Below are 22,887 nucleotides of genomic sequence, written 5' to 3'. Positions count from 1 at the left end.
CAGCCCCAAAGCTGCTGTTTGCATCTGGTGGCCAAAGTATTGGAGCTTCAGTATCAGTCCTTCCAGCGAGTATCCAGGGTTGATTTCCCTTAGGACTGACTGGTTGGATCTCCTTGCTGTCCAAGGGACTCTTGAGAGTCTTCTCCAGGACTTCTCCATTGAGGGCATAGAGAGGGCACCTCACAAGCTGGGGCATGGGTGGGATGGGCACAGAGACAAGGCAATGAATGAGCTGGGGCTTGACTAGGAGAGGACTGAGGCGGGGCTTGAGGCCACAGAGCAGACTTAGAGGGGACCCTTCAGGGAGACATGAGTGGGGGAGTCTACAACACCATCTCAAGAAGCTGGGGGGCGACCTTGGAGACCCTGGGGAGCCACGGAAGGTTCTGGAACTGGACGTGCGCATCGCTTTCAAAAGACCGTCTTGGCTGCCAGCTTTAAGGACAGCTTGGAGAAGAGCTAGAGGCTGAGAGGCCAGCAAGAAGTCTGCTACAGGAGGCCAGGCAGGGGACGCTGGGGCCATGAAGACAGGCAGGAAGAAACAGGCCCCAAATCTGCGCCTGTGGGTCTCAGTCCTGCTTATGAAGAGGAAAACCAGACCAGCGTGTGAGTGGGCGGGTGGTCAGTAGACTGTGCTGACAGGGAAGGCAGGAGGGAGCAGGAGGCCTACAAGGCACCACACACCCTACTAAGCACCCGAGACGTGCGGTGAAGTTGCTGTCCTCGGAGTGGGGAGCGGTATATTGGACACATCCACATAGCCCACCACCATCCCGTGACACTGTCATCCCCATTTTACAGATGAGAAAGCTGAGGCTTGGCAGGGCACAGTGACCTGTTCCGTGTTTCTTAAGTGACAGCTGCATGTTGAACCCTTGACCCCCGAGTCCACCTCCCCCAACCCCCTCCGAGGCCCTCATCTCTCCAAGGATAACAACCCAGACCACATGGGCCGCAGAAGCCCTTCAGTGGGGCGGTGAGAGCCCCAAACCAGCGGCGTTTATAATTAGCCCTGGTGGCTCACCCCCAAGACCTCCCACCAAGATCTAGCCCCAGCCGATCCGGGGGTGGGGTAGGGGGATTAAATTCTCAGAAGAGGATTTGGGCTCCTGTGTGGCTTCCCAGGGCCTCCTTGTGATGCCTTGATCACGGTGCCAGGCTCCTTTCCGACTCCTCAGTCATCTGCCCCCACCCTCAGGATGGGGGGCACACACATGACCCGCCAGCCTGCCCGGGCCAACCAGCCAGTACCACATCTCCCTCCCTGCCCATGAGAACCAAGGCTTAGAGTCTCTGGGGCGGTGGATACACCGCTGCCAGCAGAGCCCAGACCTTTCCACGGGGCTCCCTGAGTGCCCGGGACCCTTCCGAGTGCCTCACAGGGTGCTTAACCCATTCACCCTCCCAACCCCTCTCAGAGGGCAGGGGCCGCTGCTGTCTCTGGCTTACGGGTGAGGAGACGGACGCAGAGAGAGAGAAATCTGACGACTCATGTGAAGCCGCACAGCTAACAGGATACGGAGGAGGCTATAAAGGCAAAACTGGGCGTCCCTGCCGGCTCAGACGGTAAAGCGTCCACCTGCCTGCAGTGCAGGAGACCCGGGTTCGATCCCCAGGTTGAGAAGATCCCCTGGAGAAGGAAACGGCTACCCATTCCAGGACTCTTGCCTGGAAAACCCCATGGACGGAGGAGCCTGGTAGGCTATAGTCCACAGGGTCACAAAGAGTTAGACATGACTGAGCGACTTCACTACAAAGGCAAACAGTGCGGCTGCAGGGTGTGAGATTTAACCAAGCACTGGGCAGGGGCCAAAAAGAGGATCAGGATTGTAACCCTGCAGAGATTCAAGGGAGTGAGCTGCCGGCATCAGTCAGGAGATCCTGACCCCCTGGGCCTGTGCCTTTGTCCTGGTGGGTAGCGTCTAGTAGCCTTGGGCAGAACCCGGGCTTCCGCCTGCCTGTGCCAGGGCAGGTGGCCCCAGGCTCTCTGAGGTCAGCCTGGGCTTGACCACTGGCTGAAGGGCCTTGTCATCAGACCCCCTGCCACTCAGGTGACCTGGTTGGGGAACAGTGGCAGCTAAGAGGCCGTGTCCTGATGACACGGGACTGGGCTGGGATGAGAAAGAGGGCTCTGGGGCAGGGTGTGGACAGGTTTTTGGTTTCATTTTTTCCTGTTTATTTATTTGGCTGCCCCGGGCCTTAGCTGCGGCATGCGGAATCTTTAGCTATGGCACGTGGAATCTAGCTCCCCAACCAGGAATCAAATGCAGGCCCCTTGCATTTGGTAACGTGGAGTCTTAGCCGCTGGACCACCAGGGAAGTCCCTGGACAGGTTGGGGGTGTGATCATTCCCTCTTCTCCCAGAGTCCTTGCAGAGTCAAGCCCTGAGTAGCTGCTGCCTGCTCTCAAGGCATGAGGGTACTGAGCCCACCCTCGAGGCAAGAGTCATTGCTGGAGGGGTCTTTGGCCCTGAGCCCTCCACTCCTGAGGGACCATCCCCAGACAAACTCAGGGCTGGATGTGACTTCTGCACCAGAGAGGAAGGTAACCAAAAGAGGGTCAGGCACCAGGCTGATGTCACAGAGTAGAATGGGCAGAGGACCCCAGGCAAGGGGCAAACCCCCGGCAAAGGGTCCTCACCATCCCCTGACCCCTGGGCACTGCGGGTGCCAGGGAGAGCGGAGGACTCACAGGGGCCCAGTGCTTGCCTCCGCCTGGCGTTTCAGTACCCCTCCTCCCTGACCATCTCTTCCTGCTCTCGTAGGTAGGGCACTGGCAGTGACTCTCCTTTCCAGTTCAGTTCAGTCGCTCAGTCTTGTCCGACTCTTTGCGACTCCATGGACGGCAGCACGCCAGGCCTCCCTGTCCATCACCAACTCCTGGAGCTCACTCAAACACGTCCATTGGGTCGGTGGTGCCATCCAACCATCTCATCCTCTGTCCTCTCCTTCTCCTCCTGCCTTCAATCTTTCCCAGCATCAGGGTCTTTCCAAATGAATCAGCTCTTAAACGAAGGTCCAGAGAGTGACTGGGGGCCCTGCTATGGCTGGTGGTCAGCGAAGACCAGAGGAGGCTGGGCTGTGACCGAGTCGGTAAGGTGATAGCTTTGCAAGAAGCTGGAGGAAAGATCATTCCAAGTGGGGTAAAGCAAGTGCAAAGATCCAGGGACAGGAATAAGCTTAATATGCTTGAACAACAGACATAACCAAAGTGTCTGGAGCCCAGAGAAGGGGGAGACAGCAGGTGGGTTAAGGTGGGACGGAACTGTGTCCCACGGGGAAAAACAGGAAGTGCCTGCATCTTCTGTCTCAGGGGAAGGTCAGATGCAACAAGTGACCCGATCCAACTTATGCTTTGGAAAGATTGCTCCGGCTGCCAGGCAGCGACCAGGAATGCCAGGAGCTGACGCAGGAGGGCAGTCCAGAGGCCTTTCCATTGCTGCGGGTGGAGGTGGTGGTGGCTTGGACCAGCTAAAGATGGTGGTGGCGGGAAGGAGCTGGATCCCAGACACGTTTGGGAATTGAAGCCAGCTGGGCTTGCTTATGGACCGAACCCTGGGGGGCAGAGGAAACAGCGGAATCAGGGATGCGCCTGGAGTTTAGCGTCTGAGCACCTAGGTGAAATGTCATCTGTGGATATGGTGGGGCAGATTTGGGGAGGAAATAGTTTGTTTGGATCACGTTAGCTTGGAGATGCCTGTTGGACTTTAGACATGCTGGTAGGAAGTCGGAAAAATTCTGGAGTTCAGGCAAGGAGCCCAGGAGCTGGAGACAGGACAAGGACCACTATGGTGCTTAAAGCGATGTGGCAGGGAGAGGGGGGGAACATGCCCATCGTCACGGGGAGCCAGTGGCCATGACTGGAGCTGGGATCTGTCAGACTCCACAGCCCACGGGAGATCTTTCCACTCCATCAGGCAATCACCACTGGGAACAGAGGCACAGGGGTATGGGGGGTGGGGCTACAAGATTCATGGGGGCAAGAAGAAGCCCCTGGAAATGAATTTGGGAACAACTGAGATCCTTCCAGCCTGGGCTGCCCACCCCACCACCACAGCCTGGTGGAGCTCTTGCTGAGCATGGAGTCCACACCTGTGCCCATTGTACAGATGGAGAAACTGAGGTCCAGAGGAAAACAGGACTGAGTGCTAGGTCTTCTACCTGTCACCCCTGGTGCCTCCACCCACCACTAAGAAGGGTTCCTGTCTGAATCAACTCAATGGTTGAGTTGGAACCACCCAAAAATGATAATCCTGAAGGGGGTGGATGTTTCTCTTGAGCCCTCAGGGGGACCCGGGGCCTAGGGCCTTCTGTCCTGGGCTCCCCTCAAGGCTGTGTCTCTACCCTGCCCTACCAGGCCTGTGTCTACGCAGTCCAGCCACCTCCGGCCTTCAGGATGCCTCCAGTCCCTGGCAGGGCAGCCTCAAGTCTTGTGGGGCATGGCTCCTGCCCCACGGCCAGGATCAAGGGACCCCCCTGGCCCCAGCCCAGACCACCCAGCGCCAGGGCCTGGCGGAGCCCAGCAGGGCCGGTGGGCAGTCTTCCCAGGCAGGCCCGTCGCGGTCTGGCTCCGCCCGAGAGGGGCTGCGGCCTGGGAACCACTAGCTGTCTCCTTGGGGAAGCAGCTGGGATCTCCAGAACAAACAGGGAAACCACAGGCCCGCGCCCCGCCCGAGGAGGGGAGCTGCCTCTGGCCTCATCTGCAAACGCCAGTGGGAAAGAGCATGCGGACAGGGAAGGCCGGGGGGTGGGGCTCGAAGGCCCTGGGAGTGGGGCGGGTTGTGGGGGGTTGCTTGGCTGAGCTGGGGTGGGGCGTCTGCTGGGCCTCAGGCAGGGAACCAAGCCTTGGAATCAGACCGATCCAGGTTCCTATCTGGACTCAGCCAGTGAATTCGCTGCTCTGTGCCTCAGTTTCCCCTTCTGCAACAACGGCTACGGTCGCCTTGGCTTCCCGGAGCTGTGGTGACGTGACCTGGAGTTGGCTCCGTGCAAAGCGCCCAGGCTCAGCGCCTCAGGCACGGTAGGCCTGGAAGGACTTCAGTCCCTGAACCATCTGGTTCACCGGGAGCCAGAACAATCCTGGGGGATTCCTGGGCCTGGCAGGGCAGGCTGGGACAACCTCGCTGATTCAGAGCTGCAGGGAGCGGGGGGACCGGGGGGACGGGGGGAGCAGCTGACTCCACTGAAAGCCGCAATTAGAGCTCAATTTACTTAATTTACAGGGACACTGTTAGTTCTTCCCAGGCCTGAAGTGATTACAGGCTCAGAGCTAACCCATTACTGATGGGGTGACAGGCACAGGGGCCCATCTGGGCCAAGGCGGGGTGTCCAGACCCTCCCCCTCGCTGTATGACTGGGGAAACCGAGGCCCGAGCAGGTGGGACTGGCTCAGGTCACACCGCATGCTGGGGACGGAGGGCCAGGCCTCCTGGTTGGCCAATGGCTGATCCAAGCTCCTTCCCCAACTCTCACTTCGCTCCGAAGGATGGATGTCTTGCCGATCTAGAAGCCAGAGGCACCTTGCAGGATGTGGGCCAAGAGGGCTGAAGCCCCAAGAGGAGGGGCCTGTTGTGATGGCTCAGTGAAGCTTGAGTCCTGGGCCCTGGACTTTGGGGCCACCCACTCCCGGCCCAGCCCACAGGGGCCTCAAAATGCTACTGATAATCACAACAGTAATCATGGCAGCTCCCCCTTCTAAAGCTCTCACCAAAGGCTGGCCTCATCTCACACCTTCACCAAGGCCTAGGAGGGAGCTGCTAGCCTTATCCCCATTGTAGAGATGGGGAAACTGAGGTTCCAGCTGGTCAGTGACTGGCCCAAGCTCACACGGGGAGCCAGCGGCAGGGTCAGCACTGGGACAAGTATGTTCCGCCAGGCTGGGTGAGATGCCACAGTCCTTTCTCCCCGGGGAGTCCTAGTGAATGGTAACAGTGAGGGGGGAATTAGCAAGTGAGAAAATGAACGAATGAGCCAGAACGCTGCTGAAGGGACTCTGCCGTCGGGGAGGTGCAGGAGAGCCACAGGCCTCCTCTTATTTGCCCCCTCCAGGAAGACCCCTGAGCTTAGTGGGCTAAAGGAAAAGGCCCAAATCTTACCTCCCCAGAAACAAGTGTCCTCAAGTTTCTTGGTCCCAGGAATCCCCCAACTTGTTCCAATGCCTCTCTAAGGAGCACTGAGCAGCCAGCCACCTCTTTGGCCTGCCCTCTGCCTTAGTCCCAACTAGTCCCCGGAGCCAGAGGTCACCCTCCCCCAGTTCCCACGCCTGACCTGTACCCTTGCCCAGGCTGGACTCTGAGTTTGGGTTGGGGTCTGTGGTGAGAGCGGGGTAGGCAAAAAAGCTGGCATCACCTCTCCATGCCTTCTCCCCACTTCCTCCTCCTCCTCTGCAGCTCACTTTGGGGGTCCCCTGGGGTGGGGGCAGTACACCCTCCAGAGGGATCCAAGCAGCTTGGGAGGTCAGTGTTGGAGCCTCTGCTGGCCAGCCACCCTCCCACTTCCGTGGGCATGGGCTGGGAGAATTCTTCACTCATTTGACAAATATTGATGAAGCCCCTACTATGTGCCACGCCCTGGGTAAGGCTCAGGGGCTCAGGAGAGACCCTCCCTTCTGATGTCTGTGGCTCCCCTGAAGAGGTCCACCCACCAAGCTCCCGAGGACTGCCCCTGCCCCTTCGCCCGGAAGACTGAAAGCTGCCTGCGGCCAGGAGTTGTGCCTCCCGTATCAGACTGGGGTTTCCCCAGGGTATAGCTACCGCATCCTCGCCAGGCGGGGGCGCCCTCGGTCTCTAAAACCTGCCCTTGCTAAAAAAATTTCCCTCTCACTCTTAAAGCCTCCCAGGAGAGGGCTGCCAGACAAAATATAGGATGCCCAGTCAAACTCGAATTTCAGATAAACAAGGGAGGATTTTTAGTCTGTGTCCCAAACATTTCATGAAGTATACTTAAACTAAAAAATCCTCCCTTGTTTATCTGAAATGCAACCTTACCTGGGCTCCGTGGGTTTCTACTTGCTAAATCTGGCAAGCTTACCCTCGGAGTTCATTCCTTCTGCTCGTGCCCGGCCGGGCCAGGCCGGATGGCCCAGGTCATGCCTGGACACAGCCCCTGCCTGCCCGGTGACAGCTCCTGTTGACTCCCGGGACAGCTGTCCTTCCTTCGGCGGGCCCCACCTGCAGCCCCAACTCCCAAGGGGACACCTGCCCCCTACCTGGCACGCACAGTCCAGCCGACAGGCTGTCAGGAAGGCGGCCGGGGCCTCTTGCATGAGGGACCCAGAGAGAGGGGAACAGTCATCGCTGCAGAGACTCCAGCATCAGAGACAGAGAGGCAGAGACCCAGAGAGGAAGGGGCAGGGCAAGGGAGCAGAAGGAGACCGTGAAGATGGCTCAGACAGAGACTGACAGCGAGCCTCCGGTCCAGGGAGCCCAGTGCAGAGACGCGGAGGTCCGGAGAGCCCGCCAGGGTCCCCTCAGAGTGCCTCGGGGCAGAGGCTGGGCCCCCGAGCCCCAGTTTGGGGCCAGGGCTCCGGGCCCTGGACGGGCCAGCTTGGGGATGCAGCCTGGGGTCTCTGGCTCCGGCTGTCAGGGGTGGGGGTCCTCTGGGCCCCTCTGCCCTCTCTCCCCTCACCCTGCCTCCAGCGGCCAAACACAGGGACATTCACGGCTTCCCAGAAGGGCCTATTGGGCAGCCAGAGTGGCGTTTAAAATTAGCCTCGCTAACCAGATCTGGTTATTTCAGGAGGCTCCGTCCCTGGCTGTCCCCTCGGCAGGGCGGGACCTCCACATTCCAGGGTCCCTGGTTAAGTACCCCCTGTGGCCTGAACAGCAGAGAACGTCCAGGTCGCAGTCCCCTGGCACTGGGCGGGCCTGGGCCTGCGGCTGGCTCTTTGGCAAAGCTGTCCCAGGGTGAGCCATGGGCGTCCAAGGACACCCTAGCGGCTGGGAGATGGGGGGAGGACCCCTCCTATTGGGCACGGGGTCCAGGCCAGGTCCCTTAGAGGCTATGAGAGCCTCTTCACAGCAACAGGTAGGGCTCTGCCCCCATTTTACAGGTGGGGAGACTAACACCTGGGGAGACAGGTCCCCACTCTGAGGTAGGGGAGATGAGGCTGCCGGGTCAGCCAGGCACCCAAGTCCCTCTGCAGGGGCCTCTCGCCTCCTGGGTCTGGGGCAACCTCTGCCAGGCATTTGCAGCACCAGAGTCATCTTGAAGCCGAGTTCAGGGCTTCCCGGGGCCTGGCGCCCCCCACCCAGGCCCTAATTCCAGCCTCGGGTCTGTGTCCCGGCTCGCCCTGCCTACCTCCGAACCCAGGGCGAGCACAGAGCTGGCGCGGGCACAAGAGAAACAGCACTGGACGCTTTGATCACAGAGGCTGGTTTGGTCCTTGGCCTCCCCCAGCCCCACCCTGGAGCCTGGAAGGGTGGGGTGGGGTGGGGGCCCTGGCTGAAACCCAGCCCAGAAGCCGGTCCTGTCCACCGGCGGGGCCGTGGGCACAACCAGGCCGGCCGAGGGGGCCAAAGTGGGTGCTGCTCGCCCAGCTGGGCCCCAGCTTCTGCGCTAGGTCGGCAGTGGGCCAGAGCCGGGGATGGGCACCCAGTAAAGGGGGCCAACGGGACACACCCAGTTCTTTTCTGAAAGGATCATCAAGCCCAGGGAAGCTCTGGAGGCTGGGGTTCAGGGACGCAATTGATCATCATACATTCCTGACACCGGTCCCCGGGCCAGCCACCTCACGGCCCGTGCAGAGAGCTGGCCCCACGGCCTGTGATGTTGGTTATGGAGATGTCCTCATTCGTGGCTAAGTGCAACCCCCTACACAATGCACACACTATTTTTTTGAGCCGACCACATGCTAGGGCTGCACCAAGAACTTTGTGAGGCATCACTTCATTGAATCCTCCCACCTGGGTACCAAAGGCGGGGCTCTTAGCATTCCCAACGAACAGATGAAGACCCTGAGGTCCGTGCGCCCAAACTTACTGAGCTTATAGGAGGTAAATAAACTCAGAGCTAAGCTCTTGATCTTGGGGCTGGACTGTGGCTACTGGCCCTTGGTGGGATGGGAGGAGACAGGTCCCAGGGGCCGGGGTGGGGCAGGCAGGTTAGAGAAGAGGGGTTAGGCAGAGGAGGGGAGTGAGGGTTAGCAGGGGACCTGTTGAGTCTAGGGTGGCCCAGGGCCAAACCCGGGTGGATGGAGCTGGGGAGTGAGTCACCACACCTGGAGGCACCCCAGACATCCGAGGGTCACAGCAGGGCCCCGTCAGGAAGTCCCTAGGGTGCCTCCAGCATCATCCCTGAGGGCATGGGGGCTGATGGTGGTGAGGGCGTGAGGCCAAGGCATCGTGAGCCCCCCAGGGACCCACCTCTAAGCCCCAAATCTCCCAACCTGCCCTTCTTCCTACACTCCTATCTCAGAGGAGAACCCCCCACCTCATTTACCAACACTCGGCTGGACCCCCGAGCGCCTCCAGCTCCTCCCTCAGCCCCTTCCTCCAGACACTCATCTCCCAGCACCTTCCAGACCTCCCCACTGTCTCGGGCACGCTCTGTGTCCTCGGCACCTTGGCAAAGGGCTCCTGGACTGACGCTGCCCGGCTGGCCCCCGCCAGCCAGCCCCTGCTCCCGGTGTCCCATCCTGCACGACTTCCGCACCGACCCTGGCATAAAGCCTTAGTCCCTGGGCCCGGCATCCAAGGCCATGCGGCCTCTGGTCTGCTCCCTGCCCCCTCCACCATCACCATCACCTCCCCTTCTCAGCTGCAAGCAGCACTCTCTGGCCTCCCTTTGCACCTGTGGCTTCCTCCCCAAGGACACTATGCTAAACCCTTCCGGGGGTGCTCAGGCACCACGGTGTCTTCCCCATTCCCTCTTCAGCCAGGCTGGACCCCGGGGCTCCTCCCACGTCTCCCCCCCCCCCCGCCCTCTCCCAGGCCCTCATCCCCCTTTTATCACCCGGTGAGCTCCTTCCGGCAGCCCGCCCCCCTCAGTGCAGGTAAGCGATCCCGTGGCGCCCCCTGGTGGCCACACAGGAAACACACGTGAACTTCACCCACAGGGCGCCCGACGCTGTCCTGGGTGCCCCAGCTGCACCCGCTCAAGGATTCCTCAGGACGGACCTCTGGGAGAAGTGCTGCCGCTCCCGTGTTACAGGAGTGGAGACAGGCTCAGAGACGCTTCCAAGTTTCTCAGCACCCCCAGCCAGCAGCAGGATTCCAGTGGTGGGCGTGAGTTTGAGCGGGCTCCGGGAGCTGGTGATGGACAGGGGGGCCTGGCCTGCTGCAGCCCATGGGGTTGCAGAGGGGCGGACACGACTGAGCGCCTGAACTGAACTGACTTCAGAGCCATGTTCCCCCTGCTGGGGAGAGGGAACAAGGTGGGAAAAGGGCAGAGCTATGGGAGGAAAGCCACAGCTGGCAGGCCAAGAGCTCATCACTTGGCCTTGGAGGTGTCTGCAGACCCAGGAGCTCTGATTTGGTGGGGATGGCAGGGTGGGGAGATTGGGGGGGTTGGGATGTGAACAGGCTCTTGGTCTTGACCACAGCACCACTAAGATCTGTCTGGGGTTGATCTGAGGCGGGGGGAGAGGGTCACATGAAGCCAGGTCCAACTCGGGGTACAATAGCGATAAATAGAATTTATTTATTACAACTGTTACCGACACACACACGCGGCCACGGGGGCTTCTGAGACAGGTGTTGGGGCTGGAAGGCTGCCCCTTGGTGTGGTGCCTAAAAAGTGTGGACAGACACACACGACGATGTGGGCTCACGGCAGCTGTGCCTGCCTGCCCGCTCCGTGCCGGGTGGGGGTGGTGCAAAGGTGAGCCAGCTGAGGCCCCTCGGCCTGGAGCGCCAGGGGCCGGAGATGCCAGGGGTCGAGCCGGGGGCTGGCGGGAGAACCAGGTAGGTCCCCCGACGCCCACAAGGGGGTCACTCGTCTGTCATGTAGAGGCGGCGGGCAGGGCCTTGGCAGGTCTAGGAGGTGCCATGGCCACAGCCAGCCCCCTGTCCCTCAGCCCACCTGGGGCCCCAGGAACCCCAAGAAGCAGGAGAGGGTGACAGGAGGCCCCCGGGATCCTCCACTCTGGGGCAGGTGTGCAGAATCCCACTCTTCAGCGACCTCTGAAATGACCTCGTCCATTTAGAGCAGAGACAGAGAGGGAGTGTGATGGGCCTAGAATCGCAGAGCGGATCCCGAACCACAAGCTAGGACTCAGGACCCCAGCCCAGGGCTCCCCCTACCCACCGCCTCCATGGCAGGCTCTGTGTGCACTGAGATGCCTCAGTTCTCCTTTCCAGCTCACTCCCTCGAATCCAGAGGGGCACCCAGGGGTGATGGATGAGCCAGGCCTGGAGTCCCGTTCCAACTGACCTCTCCCTGCCCCAGCCAGCCTCCCAGCCCAGGGGGTGGGGACGGTGCCAGCAGCTTCCCCGCTCCCAGGGCTGGCCAGCTCCGCCCTGCAGAGACAGCCCGGATGTGGGCCAGGAGGAGGGCTGGGCAGGCGAGGGGCGGCCCCCAGGCTGGTGCTGGCCTCGGGGGGCAGAGGTCCCGTCCGCCCGGATCTGCCGGAGCGCCCTCGCCTCGTGCGTCTGCACCCTCGTCTGCAGGGTAAAGGGAGACGGATGTGCCATGAAATGGGGGGCCAGATGTGGAGGGGTCCCGCCCTTGGGACAGCAGGCTCTGGGTCTTTCTACCCAACGGGGAACCCCCGAGACCCCTCCCTCCCAACGATTCCCAAAGCCCTTTCAGGCTTTCATCAAATTCTCCCAGCAACTCATGGGCAGAGGCGAGGCAGAATTTATTGGCCCCACTGTACAGATAAGGCAACTGAGGCCCAGGGTCACCTAGCAAACTTAAGTGGCCGAGGATTCAATCCTAGATACGTAACTCTCATCCCACAGAGGCGATGGAGAAAGAGAAGCCGGCCCAGCCCTGCCTTCCTCTGCCCTTTCCCCCCTCCCGACCAAACAGGAGCTGAGGGCTGGGACTGACCTGCTCGGGGTCACCTTCAGAGTGACAGTGTGGCTAACAGCCCTGCGGTCAGAACAGCGGCAATACAAGCACCAGGACAGGGGACGGTGGGAGACACAGGTGAGCAGAAGTCAGCAGTTGTGCCCAAGCTGGACAAGCCCAACCCCTCCAGGCTTGAGTGGGAGGGGGCGCGTCTTGGTCCAGCGCCATCCCTGGGGACCCCTGGCCACTTGAGGCCTCTCCCCAACAGCTGATCCCCCTCCCAGGGGCAGGGGTGCCCCCCACAGGGCCAGCGTCCAGGCCATCCGTCCCAGCCCCAGCCAGGCCCCTGGCAGCTGCGTGTACCAGCTGGGGCGTGTGCTGTTCAGATGCTTCCAGCTGGATCTTGATCTCGGGACACGCAGGGTCCCCCAACTTGCCGGTGTCGGGCTGGGGTGACCGAGAGGGGCCTGGGGAGGGAGGCAGGAGGGAGCCACCTCACTGGCCGCGGGGAGGCACCAGGGAGACGGGGGCATGGATGGGCGGTCGGCACCAGCGTCCCCCAACCCCAGCAAGCCCCTCCCTCAGGGACTCCCACCCTTAACTCCCATCTTTACCCCCTTTAAAGCCCCATCAACCTCCAAGGCCCTTCTAGAAGCCACCAGTCCTCCAAGCCACCAACTACCATAATAGGTAGGATAAGGACCAGCCCACGGAGCCCACGTCAGCGGCAGGCCCATCACACGCCTACCACCTGGGGCCTGAAAACAGGTCTTGGCCCTCCGTGCCCAGCCCTGGCCCCCGGCCATCACAGGGGTGGCCATGCCCGTAGGGGGCTGGCCCTGCTGGTACCTGGGGAGCTGCCTCCACTCGTGGTACTGATGCTGTCTTCCAGCCACGTGCTGTAGATGAAGGAGTCCCGCTTGTGGGGTGTCCCTGAGGAGGAGACACTCTCCTGGGGACGGGGGAAGAAAGGAGGGAGGCTAAGTCCTTGCCCACAGCACTGGCTGGCTCCCCCCTCCCCTCCTCACCCCCTCCTCTGCTATGATCCACAACCTCCCGCCCGACCCAGGCCCCTCTACAAAGAGGGTGAGGGCCCAACCACGTCTGCCCCAGGGGACCCCAGGAGGGCAGAGCAGGAACAGAAGCGGACACAGACACACACACACACTTCCACTCATCCGTGCGTTCAAACACCGAGGCTCTCGTAAGCCAAGCCCCCAAGAGAACTCGAGTAGGGTCTGGCCCTCCAAGAGCTCCAAGTTAAGAGGAGAGACAGGCTGGGAAGAGACTGGCACAGTTCTAGATCCCAGGCTCCACGGGGTGGGGGCTCGGTGGTCTGCACGCTCAGCAGCTGACACGGAGACTGGCAGGGAACTGAAGGGTTGTCGAACGAAGTGTGATGGAGCGTGCCAAGGACAGAGCCCAGGGTCGGTGAGAGTGTGCTGCTGCTGCTGCTGGTGAGTCGCTTCAGTCGTGTCCGACTCTGGGCAACCCCGTAGATGGCAGCCCACCAGGCTTCCCCATCCCTGGGGTTCTCCAGGCAAAAACACTGGAGTGGGGTGCCATTTCCTTCTCCAATGCATGAAAGTGAAAAGCGAAAGTGAAGTCGCTTAGTCATGTCCGACTCTTAGCGACCCCATGGACTGCAGCCTACCAGGCTCCTCCGTCCATGGGATTGGCCAGGCAAAAGTACTAGAGTGGGGTGCCACTGTCTTCTCCAGTGAGACTGTACAAGAGGCTCCTAACCTACCCTGGGACTGCAAAGTCAGGCTTTCCGGAGGAGATGCTGTGAGGCTGAGCTGAGAAGGAAGAACACAGCCAGTCGGACAAAGGGGGAAAGAGGGAGCAGGCAGTGTTCCGGACAGTGGAGAGGGCATGTGCAAAGACCCAGGGGTAGAGCAGCAAGCCTGACAGTTCAGGGGACTGGCTGGAGGAGCAGGGCAGACTGGCTGAAGGGGTAAGAGACGGGGCTGGGGAGGGAGGGGCTGGACCTTCAGTGGCCTCACAGGTGGGGCTGTGTGGGGAACTGGGGAGCCACGGGAGGCTTCAGAGTGAGGGAAGGTCAGTCTGCACTACTCCTCTGGGCTGGGTCTCCTGATCACAACTCAGCCACAGCCGGGCTCACGCTTCACCCTGGAGCATCACCTCCAGGGATAAGACAACACCCCTTTCACGCTGCCGTGGGACACTTCTCCTTCCTGGGCCTCTCACCAGGCCTGTGTCATCCGCATCCACGCCCTCTGCTTCCTCCACGACGCTGGCGAAGCTGCTGGCGCTGGACGAGGAGCGGGAGAAGTCCTTCAGCACTTCCGCTCTCTGGGCCACTGTCTCCGCTCTGCCATGGAACACATCCCGTCAGCCAGCATCCGCGCTGGGCACCTCCTGAGCTGACACCCCCGGTCCCTGCCCTCCCCGCCCAGGCAGGCCCAGCCTGCAGCCAGCCAAGCTCCTCCGTGGCACCTTATAGCTCCCCGGGCCCCTGAGCCTCCCCAATGCCACCGCCCTTCCTAGCACAGAGATCCTGTTGGGCCCCAGTCCTGCTCCTCCCCACTGCCCCTGATGAAGCCCAGCTCTCTTGGCTGTATGTTCAGTCGGAACTATTTATACACCATCGGTTAATGGTTACACCATCGGCACCATTGGCGAGTGCAGAATGACTCTGTGCCAGGCACTGATCTAAGTGTGTTGACCCCAGCTATTTCATTGCTATCATTGTCAGACCCATGTCACAAATGAGCAGGCACCCAGGCACAGAGAGGGTGGGCACCCAGCCCGAGGTCACCCAGCCCGAGGTGGGAGAGCAGGTGGGACCCAGGCCTTTCACTTCCACTGTCTCCTCCCTTAACTCTCTCCCACTTTCATTCCACGTCCAAGGGGTTTTCTCCCCGCGATCACCACTGTATCACATTGATTATTCCAATGTCACCAATGCAGCCGGAGGAGCTCCCGAAACACTGCACAGGAGTTCCTGCCTTCTAGCTTCTGCTCAGAGAGAAACATCTACCCACTTGTTCCTTCCTCCCCCCTTTCTGGAGGAAAATCCACTGCGGGCCAATCTGTGTCTGCTGCCTGGAGTCCCACGCCTTCCCTCACGTCCTAAAAAGTAAATTCACTTTTCAAACACCAGTCGGGGGAGACACCTCCTCAAAGAGGCCCTCCCTGATTCCTCCTCGCGGGGGCGGGGGTGGGGGGCCCCACTCCTGGGCCTATCCTCACGAGGTGACCACCATCAGCTCGTAAAAGCATCACTCCTCTCAACAAAATCTTCCAAAGCCTCCTTGCTACACTTAGGATAAAAACCAAAGTTCTCAGGCTTCCCTGGGGGCTCCGTGGGAAAAGATCCGCCTGCCAATGCAGAGAAGATACAGGTTTGATCCCTGATCCGGGAAGATCCCACATGCTGTCGCCAAACTAAGCCCGAGCACCACGAGCTGCAACCACTGAGCCCGAGTGCCCTAAACACCGAGCCCGCGCGCCCCGGACACCCAGCCCGTGTGCCCCGGACACCGAGCCCGAGGGCCCCGGACACCCAGCCCGCGCGCCCCGGACACCCAGCCCGAGGGCCCCGGACACCCAGCCCGAGGGCCCTGGACACCCAGCTCTCGGGCCCCGGACACCCAGCCCGCGCGCCGCGGACACCGAGCCTGTGTGCCAGAAGTACTGAAGCCCCGACGGCCCAGGCTCCATGACAAAGAGAAGCCTGCGCCCCACAGCTGGAGAGCAGCCCCACTCTCCACAACTACAGAAAAGCCCGCGCGGCAGTGAAGACCCAGCACAGCCAAAAATAAATAAAATTTTTTAAAAATTCAAAGTTCTCACATAGCCCTCAAAGCCACGACCCAGCCCCTGCCCAACTCTTCAGCTTCCTCCCATCCACTGTCAATGACCGTGCGGGCCCAGCCTCACTCAGCTCCAACACCACCACCCTTCTGCCAAGCCTTCAAGCATGCCTCAGGGCCTTTGCACTTGCTGTGCTTCTTATCTGGAACCCTCCTCCCTCTGCCCTGCCACCATCAGTCCGTCCTAACAGGGCCAACTCCTCTCTCAGCTCTCAATTCCAACCTCACCCCTCAGGAGACGTCTTCCCTGAGCCCCCAGCTAACCTCCTTCCCCCACCCAGCCATTCTTCATTGCAACCTCTGCTTTATTTCCCTTCTGTCATTGCTACCTGGAAGTAGCTTACTAGATTCTGTTTCTCTGCACTGTCAGCTCTGCGAGGCAGGGGCCTGTATGCCCAGCTGACTGCGGTCTTGCAGAGTGTGGCATGCACAAAGCACTCAGCGGGTGTGTGTCAGAGGAGGACCCAGGAGAGTGCCCAGGCCCCCCTGCTGCCCTGGGGTGGCCGTGTCCACGTTCCTGGGCAGCCCCGGGCCCAGACAGTGGGGGAGAAAGAATGGGCCCGCCACACCCAAGCCCCCCGGCTCAGCATGCCCCGAGCCCCAACCTGTTTTTGGTCGTGGGCATCTCTGGGGAGCTCTGAGTGGATGAGTTCTCCGACTTGGGCTCCTGGGAGACGTGCCCGCTGTCTGGGGTCTTCTGGCCGGCCGGGGGGCTCTCCCTACGGGGCACATGGGGGCAGAGGGGGGATTCAGCACCAGGCCTGGCCTCAAGGGTAGAAGGAGCCCCAGGTGGGGAGAGGAGGTCCCGGGCGCTCCTACCTCGTACCCATACCCCGCATCCTCAGGGGCCAGCCCCAGAGCGGTCCCCGTGGCCCCTGGGCTGACCAGGGGAGAGCAGGCACCGCCGGAGCACCTACATAGAACATCCTTGGGAATTCCCTGGTGGTCCAGGGTTTAGGCCTTGGTACTTTCAGTGCCACGGATTCAGGTTCAATCACTGATCTCAGAACTAAGATCCCACACGCCACACAGAGAGGCCCCCCCCCAAAAAAAAAGAAAGAAAGAGAGAGGACATCCCCCACGGATGGGGGTATAAGTGTCCCCCGTTACGGATAAGTAGACCGGAGTTCAGAGATGGGAAGAGACCTGCCCAGGACACACAGCCAGGACGTGGCAAAGCCAAGACGTGAACCCTGGATTCATGGGATTCTGGGTTCTCCTGCCTGTGAAGGGAGGGCCAGCTCACTCCTGAGACCTCAGCCTTCTCCGCGAGCCTGCGCCCGGCTTCGCACGCCTGGCACGCACCCCCACAGCCAGCCCCATGCTGCTGGTTGTGTCCTTATCTCTGTTTTTTATTTTTTTTCAGATTAGGACAATGAGGCTCAGAGAGGTGACTTTCCCGAGATTACACAGCCGCAGCGTGGTGAAGACCGGATTCACAACCCTCTGCTTCCCTGAGGGCTCCCTGCTTCTCATGCGGTGGGTGCTGTCCACACCCCGCCCACACTGATGTACTTACAGAGCTCCGCAGACCCCAGCTCTGCCCCTCACCAGCTGCGAGACCCGGGCCAGGCCCTCCCCTGACCATGGCTCCCGGGACCAGCAGAGCTGGGACTGGGTGGTGGCAGCTCGCTGAGATGACGAGCTGGTGCACAGTAGATCCTCGAGGGTGCGGGTGTCACCGGTGGGGACAGAAGGGGAGCAGCTGGGAGCTCCGAGGTCTGCTTCCCTTCACCGCTGAATGGGGGTCAGCGCAGGGGTGCGGAGTGGGGAGAAGGACCCGGAGGAGACGCAGGACACCATCCCGCCCCGCTGCTCCACCCACCTCTTCTCCTGCACCTCCTGGATGTTCTCGATGCCGATAGCGCTGCTGCGGCGAGAGCCAAACGGACCTGATTTCTTCCTCGTGGGGCTCTTGCCAGGGACAATCAGTGACTGTGGGGAGAGGCCCCAGTTCAGTGCTCACCTGCTCCCGGAGCTCCAGGGACCCCCCCCACCCCACCCCATAGGCCACCCTGGGGCCCTGCTGCCCAGGCCCCGAAGCAGAGGACTGTCCATTGCCCAAGAGAGCCAACCTAGTTTACAGACAAAGGAAAACAGGCCCAGAGATGGCAAAGGGGCCCCCTGAGGTCACACAGCAGCTCTGGACCCGGGATCTTAGGAAAAGGCGGCAGAGGCCTGAGCGGGGGGTTGGACAGCCGCTCTGGGCTGGGGTGGGGAGGGAGGCCAGCTCCTCAGAGCAGCAGCCCCCCCGGGCATTATGGGACCTACAATGGAGGGCAGCGGGGAGAAAGCAGGCGCAGCCACCCAGGCACTGCCCCACTCCAGCCCTGCAGGGGAGGCTCTAGCTCAGCAGGTGAAAGACGCCCGCTTAGGTTTCCACACACACTACTGCGGGTCATCCCAGGCGCCAGAAGCAGGCCCCCATCCCCGCCGGCTTCTCTGGGGCAGGCAGGCAGGATGGGGGTCCCCAGGGAGGGACGGAGGGGCAGGAGCCCCCAGGCCAGTTCACAGTCGGGACCGGGAAGGGGGGCAGAGGAGGGCAAGGCGCTCCATGCAGGCCCGGCGATATTGGGGGACGTGCAGCTGGGTGTGGGGTCTTCAGGTGCCAGATCCCGGCGGGGTCTGGGCCTGAGTCCCAGGGGCCAGGGCAGGGCCAGAGTCCCTGGTGGGGGTGGGGGCCCTGGCTCTGGCAGAGGCACCAGGCCCCAAAGCCGGTTGCTGAGTGTCCCGCCTGGCCCTCGGGCCTGTCCCGGGGGTTGGGGGGTCGGGGGTCGGGGGCAACGTCCCCAATATGGCCTCCGTCCTGAGAGCGAGCAGAGAACAGCGCGTGCAGACAGCCTCCAGAGCCGGCGGCCCCGCGGACGACAACCTCTTCCACGGTTCCTATGCCTATGGCACTGCCTCGGCGTCCGAATCTACTGGCACTTTTCCCGGGAATAAGCAATGACTGGCAAGCGGCAGAGGGCAGGGGCAGAGAGAGACAGAGAGTCAGAGAGACAGGGACGGCAGGACAGGGAGATAGTGAAGTGAGACAGGGAGAGGAGGGACAGACGGACAGACGAGGACAGAGAAGAAGAATTGGCCAGGGGGTTTAGAGAGACAGGCCGGGGAAGGAAGCAGAGAAGAGGTGACGGAGACACAGAGAAGAGAGGTGAGAGGTGGACAGACAGTCACACGAGAAGGGGCGCAGGGCGAAACACAGACAGAGACGGCCCCGGGGGTGAGACGGACAAGAAGAGACGGAGAGGGGAGGCACAAAGGGAAAGCAGGGGGGAGATGGGGCGAAGCGGAGGAGAGGGCGAGAGGAAGGTGCAAGAGGGGAGGACGCACAGTGCAGGCAAGTGGGGGTGGCGGGAGGAGGGGAGAGGAGAGAAAGGGAAGGAAAAGGAGGCCACGTGGAGAGGGGAGAGTTGGGCAAAGACAAAAACAGAAATGGGTCTGGTTACTGCCGTGGCGGGCGCCACTGGCCTGGCCCTGCCCCCGGGGCCCCCTCTGCAGCCACCTGCGGGAGGCTGGGCCCGCTGCGGGGAGGAAGAGAGTGGCCGGGGCATCAGGCTTGGAGGAGGGTGGGCTGCGGCTCCCGTGGCGGTGGGCTTGGTGACGGCTGGGAAACAGAAGACTCGCCTTGCTCCCCTGGCCAGGCCAGGCCCCAGGGTGGGGGTGGGCGGGGGGTCCCTCCTGCCACAGGACACAGCCTCACAGCACTGAGCACAGGGCTTGCTTGGCATGCAGCTGACAGTCAATAAATGATGGATGGGAGGATGGATGGATGGATGGATGGAAGGATGGGTGATAGAAGGAAAGACGGATGGGGAGGGGACAGCAAAGCAGCAGGTGCAGAGCTCGGGGTTGGCCGCTGGGCAGTGGAAAGCGGACAGGCCCATCGCTGAAGGCCTTTTTCATCCTGTGCCCAGCACACCCTCTGTGTGTTAGTGGCAGAGTCCCACAGAGCCTGGCAGACAGGAAGTAATCACTCAGGAGAGGTTCACACAGAAGCCCAGGTCCTGACACACAGTAGGCAGCCACAACCACAAAGGCTCTGTGAGCACACAGAGGGCGCTCACACAGCTCGCTTCCCCGATACGTAACGGGCATTCACCGATATCCAGGGCTTATCACAGCAGGCCGTTTCCCGATACACAGTAGGTTCTCATACAGCAGCTCAGGGGCTGGGCACACGGCAGACACTTGCAGAGGCAGGTCCACACAGGAGCCCAGGGTCTGACACACAACAGGGGCTTGCAGACACGCAGGGCCGGGCCCCCAGGAGATGCTCACACCGCGCAAGTCCACACAGCAACCGGGCCCCCATACACAGCGCGCACGGCAGCCCAGGTCTGGACACACAGTGGTGCCCAGCAGCATCTCAGAGCCAGACACACAGCAGATGCTCACGCAGAGACCCAGGTCCAACACACAGTGCGCGCCCACAGCCTGACACACAGTAGGTGTTCCCAGAAACTCAAGGCTTGGCCAGAGGTGTCCCACAGCAGCCCCACTCCCAGTGTACGACAAGACAGGAGGTGTTCCCTAAGGAGCGTGATAGAGGGCTGACACGCTGCAGAAAGCCCGGGCTGAATAAGGGGCCCGGAGGAGGGCAGGGGGTGCGCCAAGGGGCTGGAGAGGGGGCTGCAGGGTCTCAGGGTCACAGCCCAGGCGCCTGACCCCCTGGACAGCAGAGGTGAGACCTAGCCTAGAGTCTGGGATGGGCCCTGGGACAGGAGGGTTGGGGGCGGGGCAGGCAGGGGAGGGCACTCACTATTCCAGCTGTCTTGGCCAGGTCGGGATTGTTGGGCGTGAAGCTCCCGCTGTGGCTGGTGGACACGGTGTGGGGCTTCTTGTTGCTCAGCCCCATGGCGTCCATGGACTGGCTGCGGCTCCGGATGACCCGCTGCGAAGGTGGGGCAGGGGTTTCGTAAGGCCTCCCTCCCTTGGGGAAACCTGGGAGCCACCCACCAATGCCACCCTAGCTGACCCCGGTAAGTCCCTTCCCACGAGTCCACACAGGAGTCAGCTCCACCCGTGCAGAGGGCTATGTATGTCCCGGCTCTGCCACTAGCTTGCTGGGTGACCTCAGGCAAACCACTCCACCGCTGAGCCTTGGAGCCTCACGACCTGTCGTGCGGTTGTTGTAAGGACCACAGGAGACGCAGAGTTGTGACCCAAAGCGTGTGCAGAGAATGCCCCAGAAACGCCAGTTTCCCGCTTTTAAGGGTCTCTTAGAGCCTGCTTCCTGCTTTCCTCCCTCCCTCCCCTCCTTGCCGTTTTCAGACAACCTGCCCAGAAAGTTCAAGTCAGGCCGGGGTTCTCTACCTCTGCTCTCACTCAGTCCGCCCCAGGAGGCAGGCACTGCCACCAGGCCCATTCTCCACGTGATGAAACCAGAGGTGGGTCTGGGACCCACATGCCAAACCCAAGGCCTAGGCTGTGGGCTCTGCTGTCTGAGAAAGGCTGTGACTTAATCCAGTGCCCACCAGATGCGGGTCCCCTGGAGCCCTCCCTCAGAGAAGACAGCCCAGGCCCACTCGCTGTCTGCTCCTTGCAAAGGTAGGGTTCTCCTCAAGTCTCTTTCTCAAAGGCAGTCAGTTCACCTCGGCCCAGGGCAGCACTTGGGCGGCTTGGGCTAATCCTCTTATGCAAACCCAGCTCCAGCTCTGTGGCCTGCCCTGGGGTAAAGGTGAGGCCCCGCCAGCCTGGCTGGGGACCTGGAGGATGAGCAGCCCTCCTCCTGTGGTGGAGGCAAAGGGGTCACTGCCTGGGGACCCGCAGCCTGGGTGAGGGGCGGGGTCCAGGCCATGCGGTGGGGTGGGGTGGGGTGGGGTGGGGTGGGGTGGGGTGGGGAAGGGAACTGGCCATGCGGTGGGGTGGGGTGGGGAAGGGAACTTGCTCTCTCCTCTGCCTCTCGCTCCAGTCGGTAGTCGCCGAGGTAAACGGGCACAGCTTTGCATTTTGTTTCTTAGCTTACATTACACTGATCAAATTGCTTTACAAATAATTCTCAACAGCTGTATGAGGTAAGAAGCCTAAACAACAGATTAAAACAAAACAAAACAAAACAAAACTGAGGCTCAGACAATGTTCAAGCAGATAAGTGGAAGGGCTGGAACCCAAACCAGGGTGTCTATGCTTTTACCACTAAGCTGAATATTCATTGAAGCTGAAACTCCAATACTCTGACCATCTGATGCAAAGAACTGACTCACTGGAAAACACCCTGATGCTGGGAAAGATTGAAGGCAGGAGGAGAAGGGGACGACAGAGGATGAGATGGTTGGATGACATCACCAACTCGATGGACATGAGTTTGAGTAAACTCTGGGAGTTGGTGATGGACAGGGAGGCCTGGTGTACTGCAGTCCAGCTGGACACGAACTGAACTGAACTGAACCAGAGAGCCAAAGCGGGTCACACGGGCCTAATGCCATGCAGATCAGCTCCTTTTTCACGTTCCTTCCCGGACCTCTGGTTTCCTTCCCTGGGTCAGGACACGGGGTCCTCTCTTCTCTGCCCTGACCTGGCAGTCACCACCATTGGCACCAGAGCGCTCCAACCTTCTACCCTCCAGGCAGACTCCGCCCCCAAGCTTGGGCCCCGCCTCCAACCTTCAGCTCCTCCTCCAGCCAGAGCGCACCTTACAGCTCCCAACCGTGGCTCTGCCCCGGGCAGAGCGCGCGCGCACGGCCACGAGTCTGCAGTCCCACGCTAAAACCTGGGTCCACCCTGAGGCTCACCGTCCTCCGGACTCTACCCGAGGTGTGCGCCCACCTGGCCCGAGCTCACGCCTATTAGCTCCACCCCGAGCCACACCCCCACGCGACCCCACCTCCCGGGCGAGTCCGCCTCTAGCCACACCCCTACCTGGTCCTGCCCCGCATCGCTGCACCTCATCCCCGCCGCGTCCCCCCGCGCGCAGGTGGACCCCCGCCCTTCACCTTGAAGGACTCGAAGAAGCCGCCGCCCCCGCCGCCGTTCTCCATCTTGTCCTCGTCGCCGCCCAGGCCCATCATGGACTGGCTGTGGATGTGCAGCTCCTCATAGAGCGTCTCCAGGAGGGCGGCCCGTGTCCGCTCCTGTGGGCCCGGCCGTCAGGAGAG

The 22,887-nt window shown here is 61.3% G+C and overlaps 1 protein-coding gene across 3 annotated transcripts in view; it reads right to left on the bottom strand.

Annotated features, from left to right (window-relative positions):
• Nucleotides 1–10,689: 10,689 nt before the first annotated feature.
• Nucleotides 10,690–22,887, bottom strand: part of RAP1GAP (RAP1 GTPase activating protein) — a 50,283-nt gene continuing 38,085 nt past the window's right edge. Inside the window, exons 16-24 of one of the 3 annotated variants that reach the window (XM_068967097.1) lie at nt 22,726–22,863; nt 20,553–20,684; nt 18,663–18,740; nt 17,616–17,725; nt 16,396–16,509; nt 14,163–14,286; nt 12,801–12,903; nt 12,315–12,418; nt 10,690–11,599 (exon numbers count right to left, since the gene is read on the bottom strand). In XM_068967097.1, coding sequence (XP_068823198.1) covers nt 11,204–11,599; nt 12,315–12,418; nt 12,801–12,903; nt 14,163–14,286; nt 16,396–16,509; nt 17,616–17,725; nt 18,663–18,740; nt 20,553–20,684; nt 22,726–22,863 — 1,299 coding nt within the window. In that variant the 3' untranslated portion in view covers nt 10,690–11,203. The remainder of the gene's footprint in view (nt 11,600–12,314; nt 12,419–12,800; nt 12,904–14,162; nt 14,287–16,395; nt 16,510–17,615; nt 17,726–18,662; nt 18,741–20,552; nt 20,685–22,725; nt 22,864–22,887) is intronic. The other 2 variants (XM_068967095.1, XM_068967096.1) reach the window with 2 other exon arrangements.

Source organism: Capricornis sumatraensis, chromosome 3 (genome assembly GCF_032405125.1).
Source record: "Capricornis sumatraensis isolate serow.1 chromosome 3, serow.2, whole genome shotgun sequence".
Classification (NCBI taxonomy): domain Eukaryota; kingdom Metazoa; phylum Chordata; class Mammalia; order Artiodactyla; family Bovidae; genus Capricornis; species Capricornis sumatraensis.
This window is presented reverse-complemented; position numbering and strand designations above follow the sequence as displayed.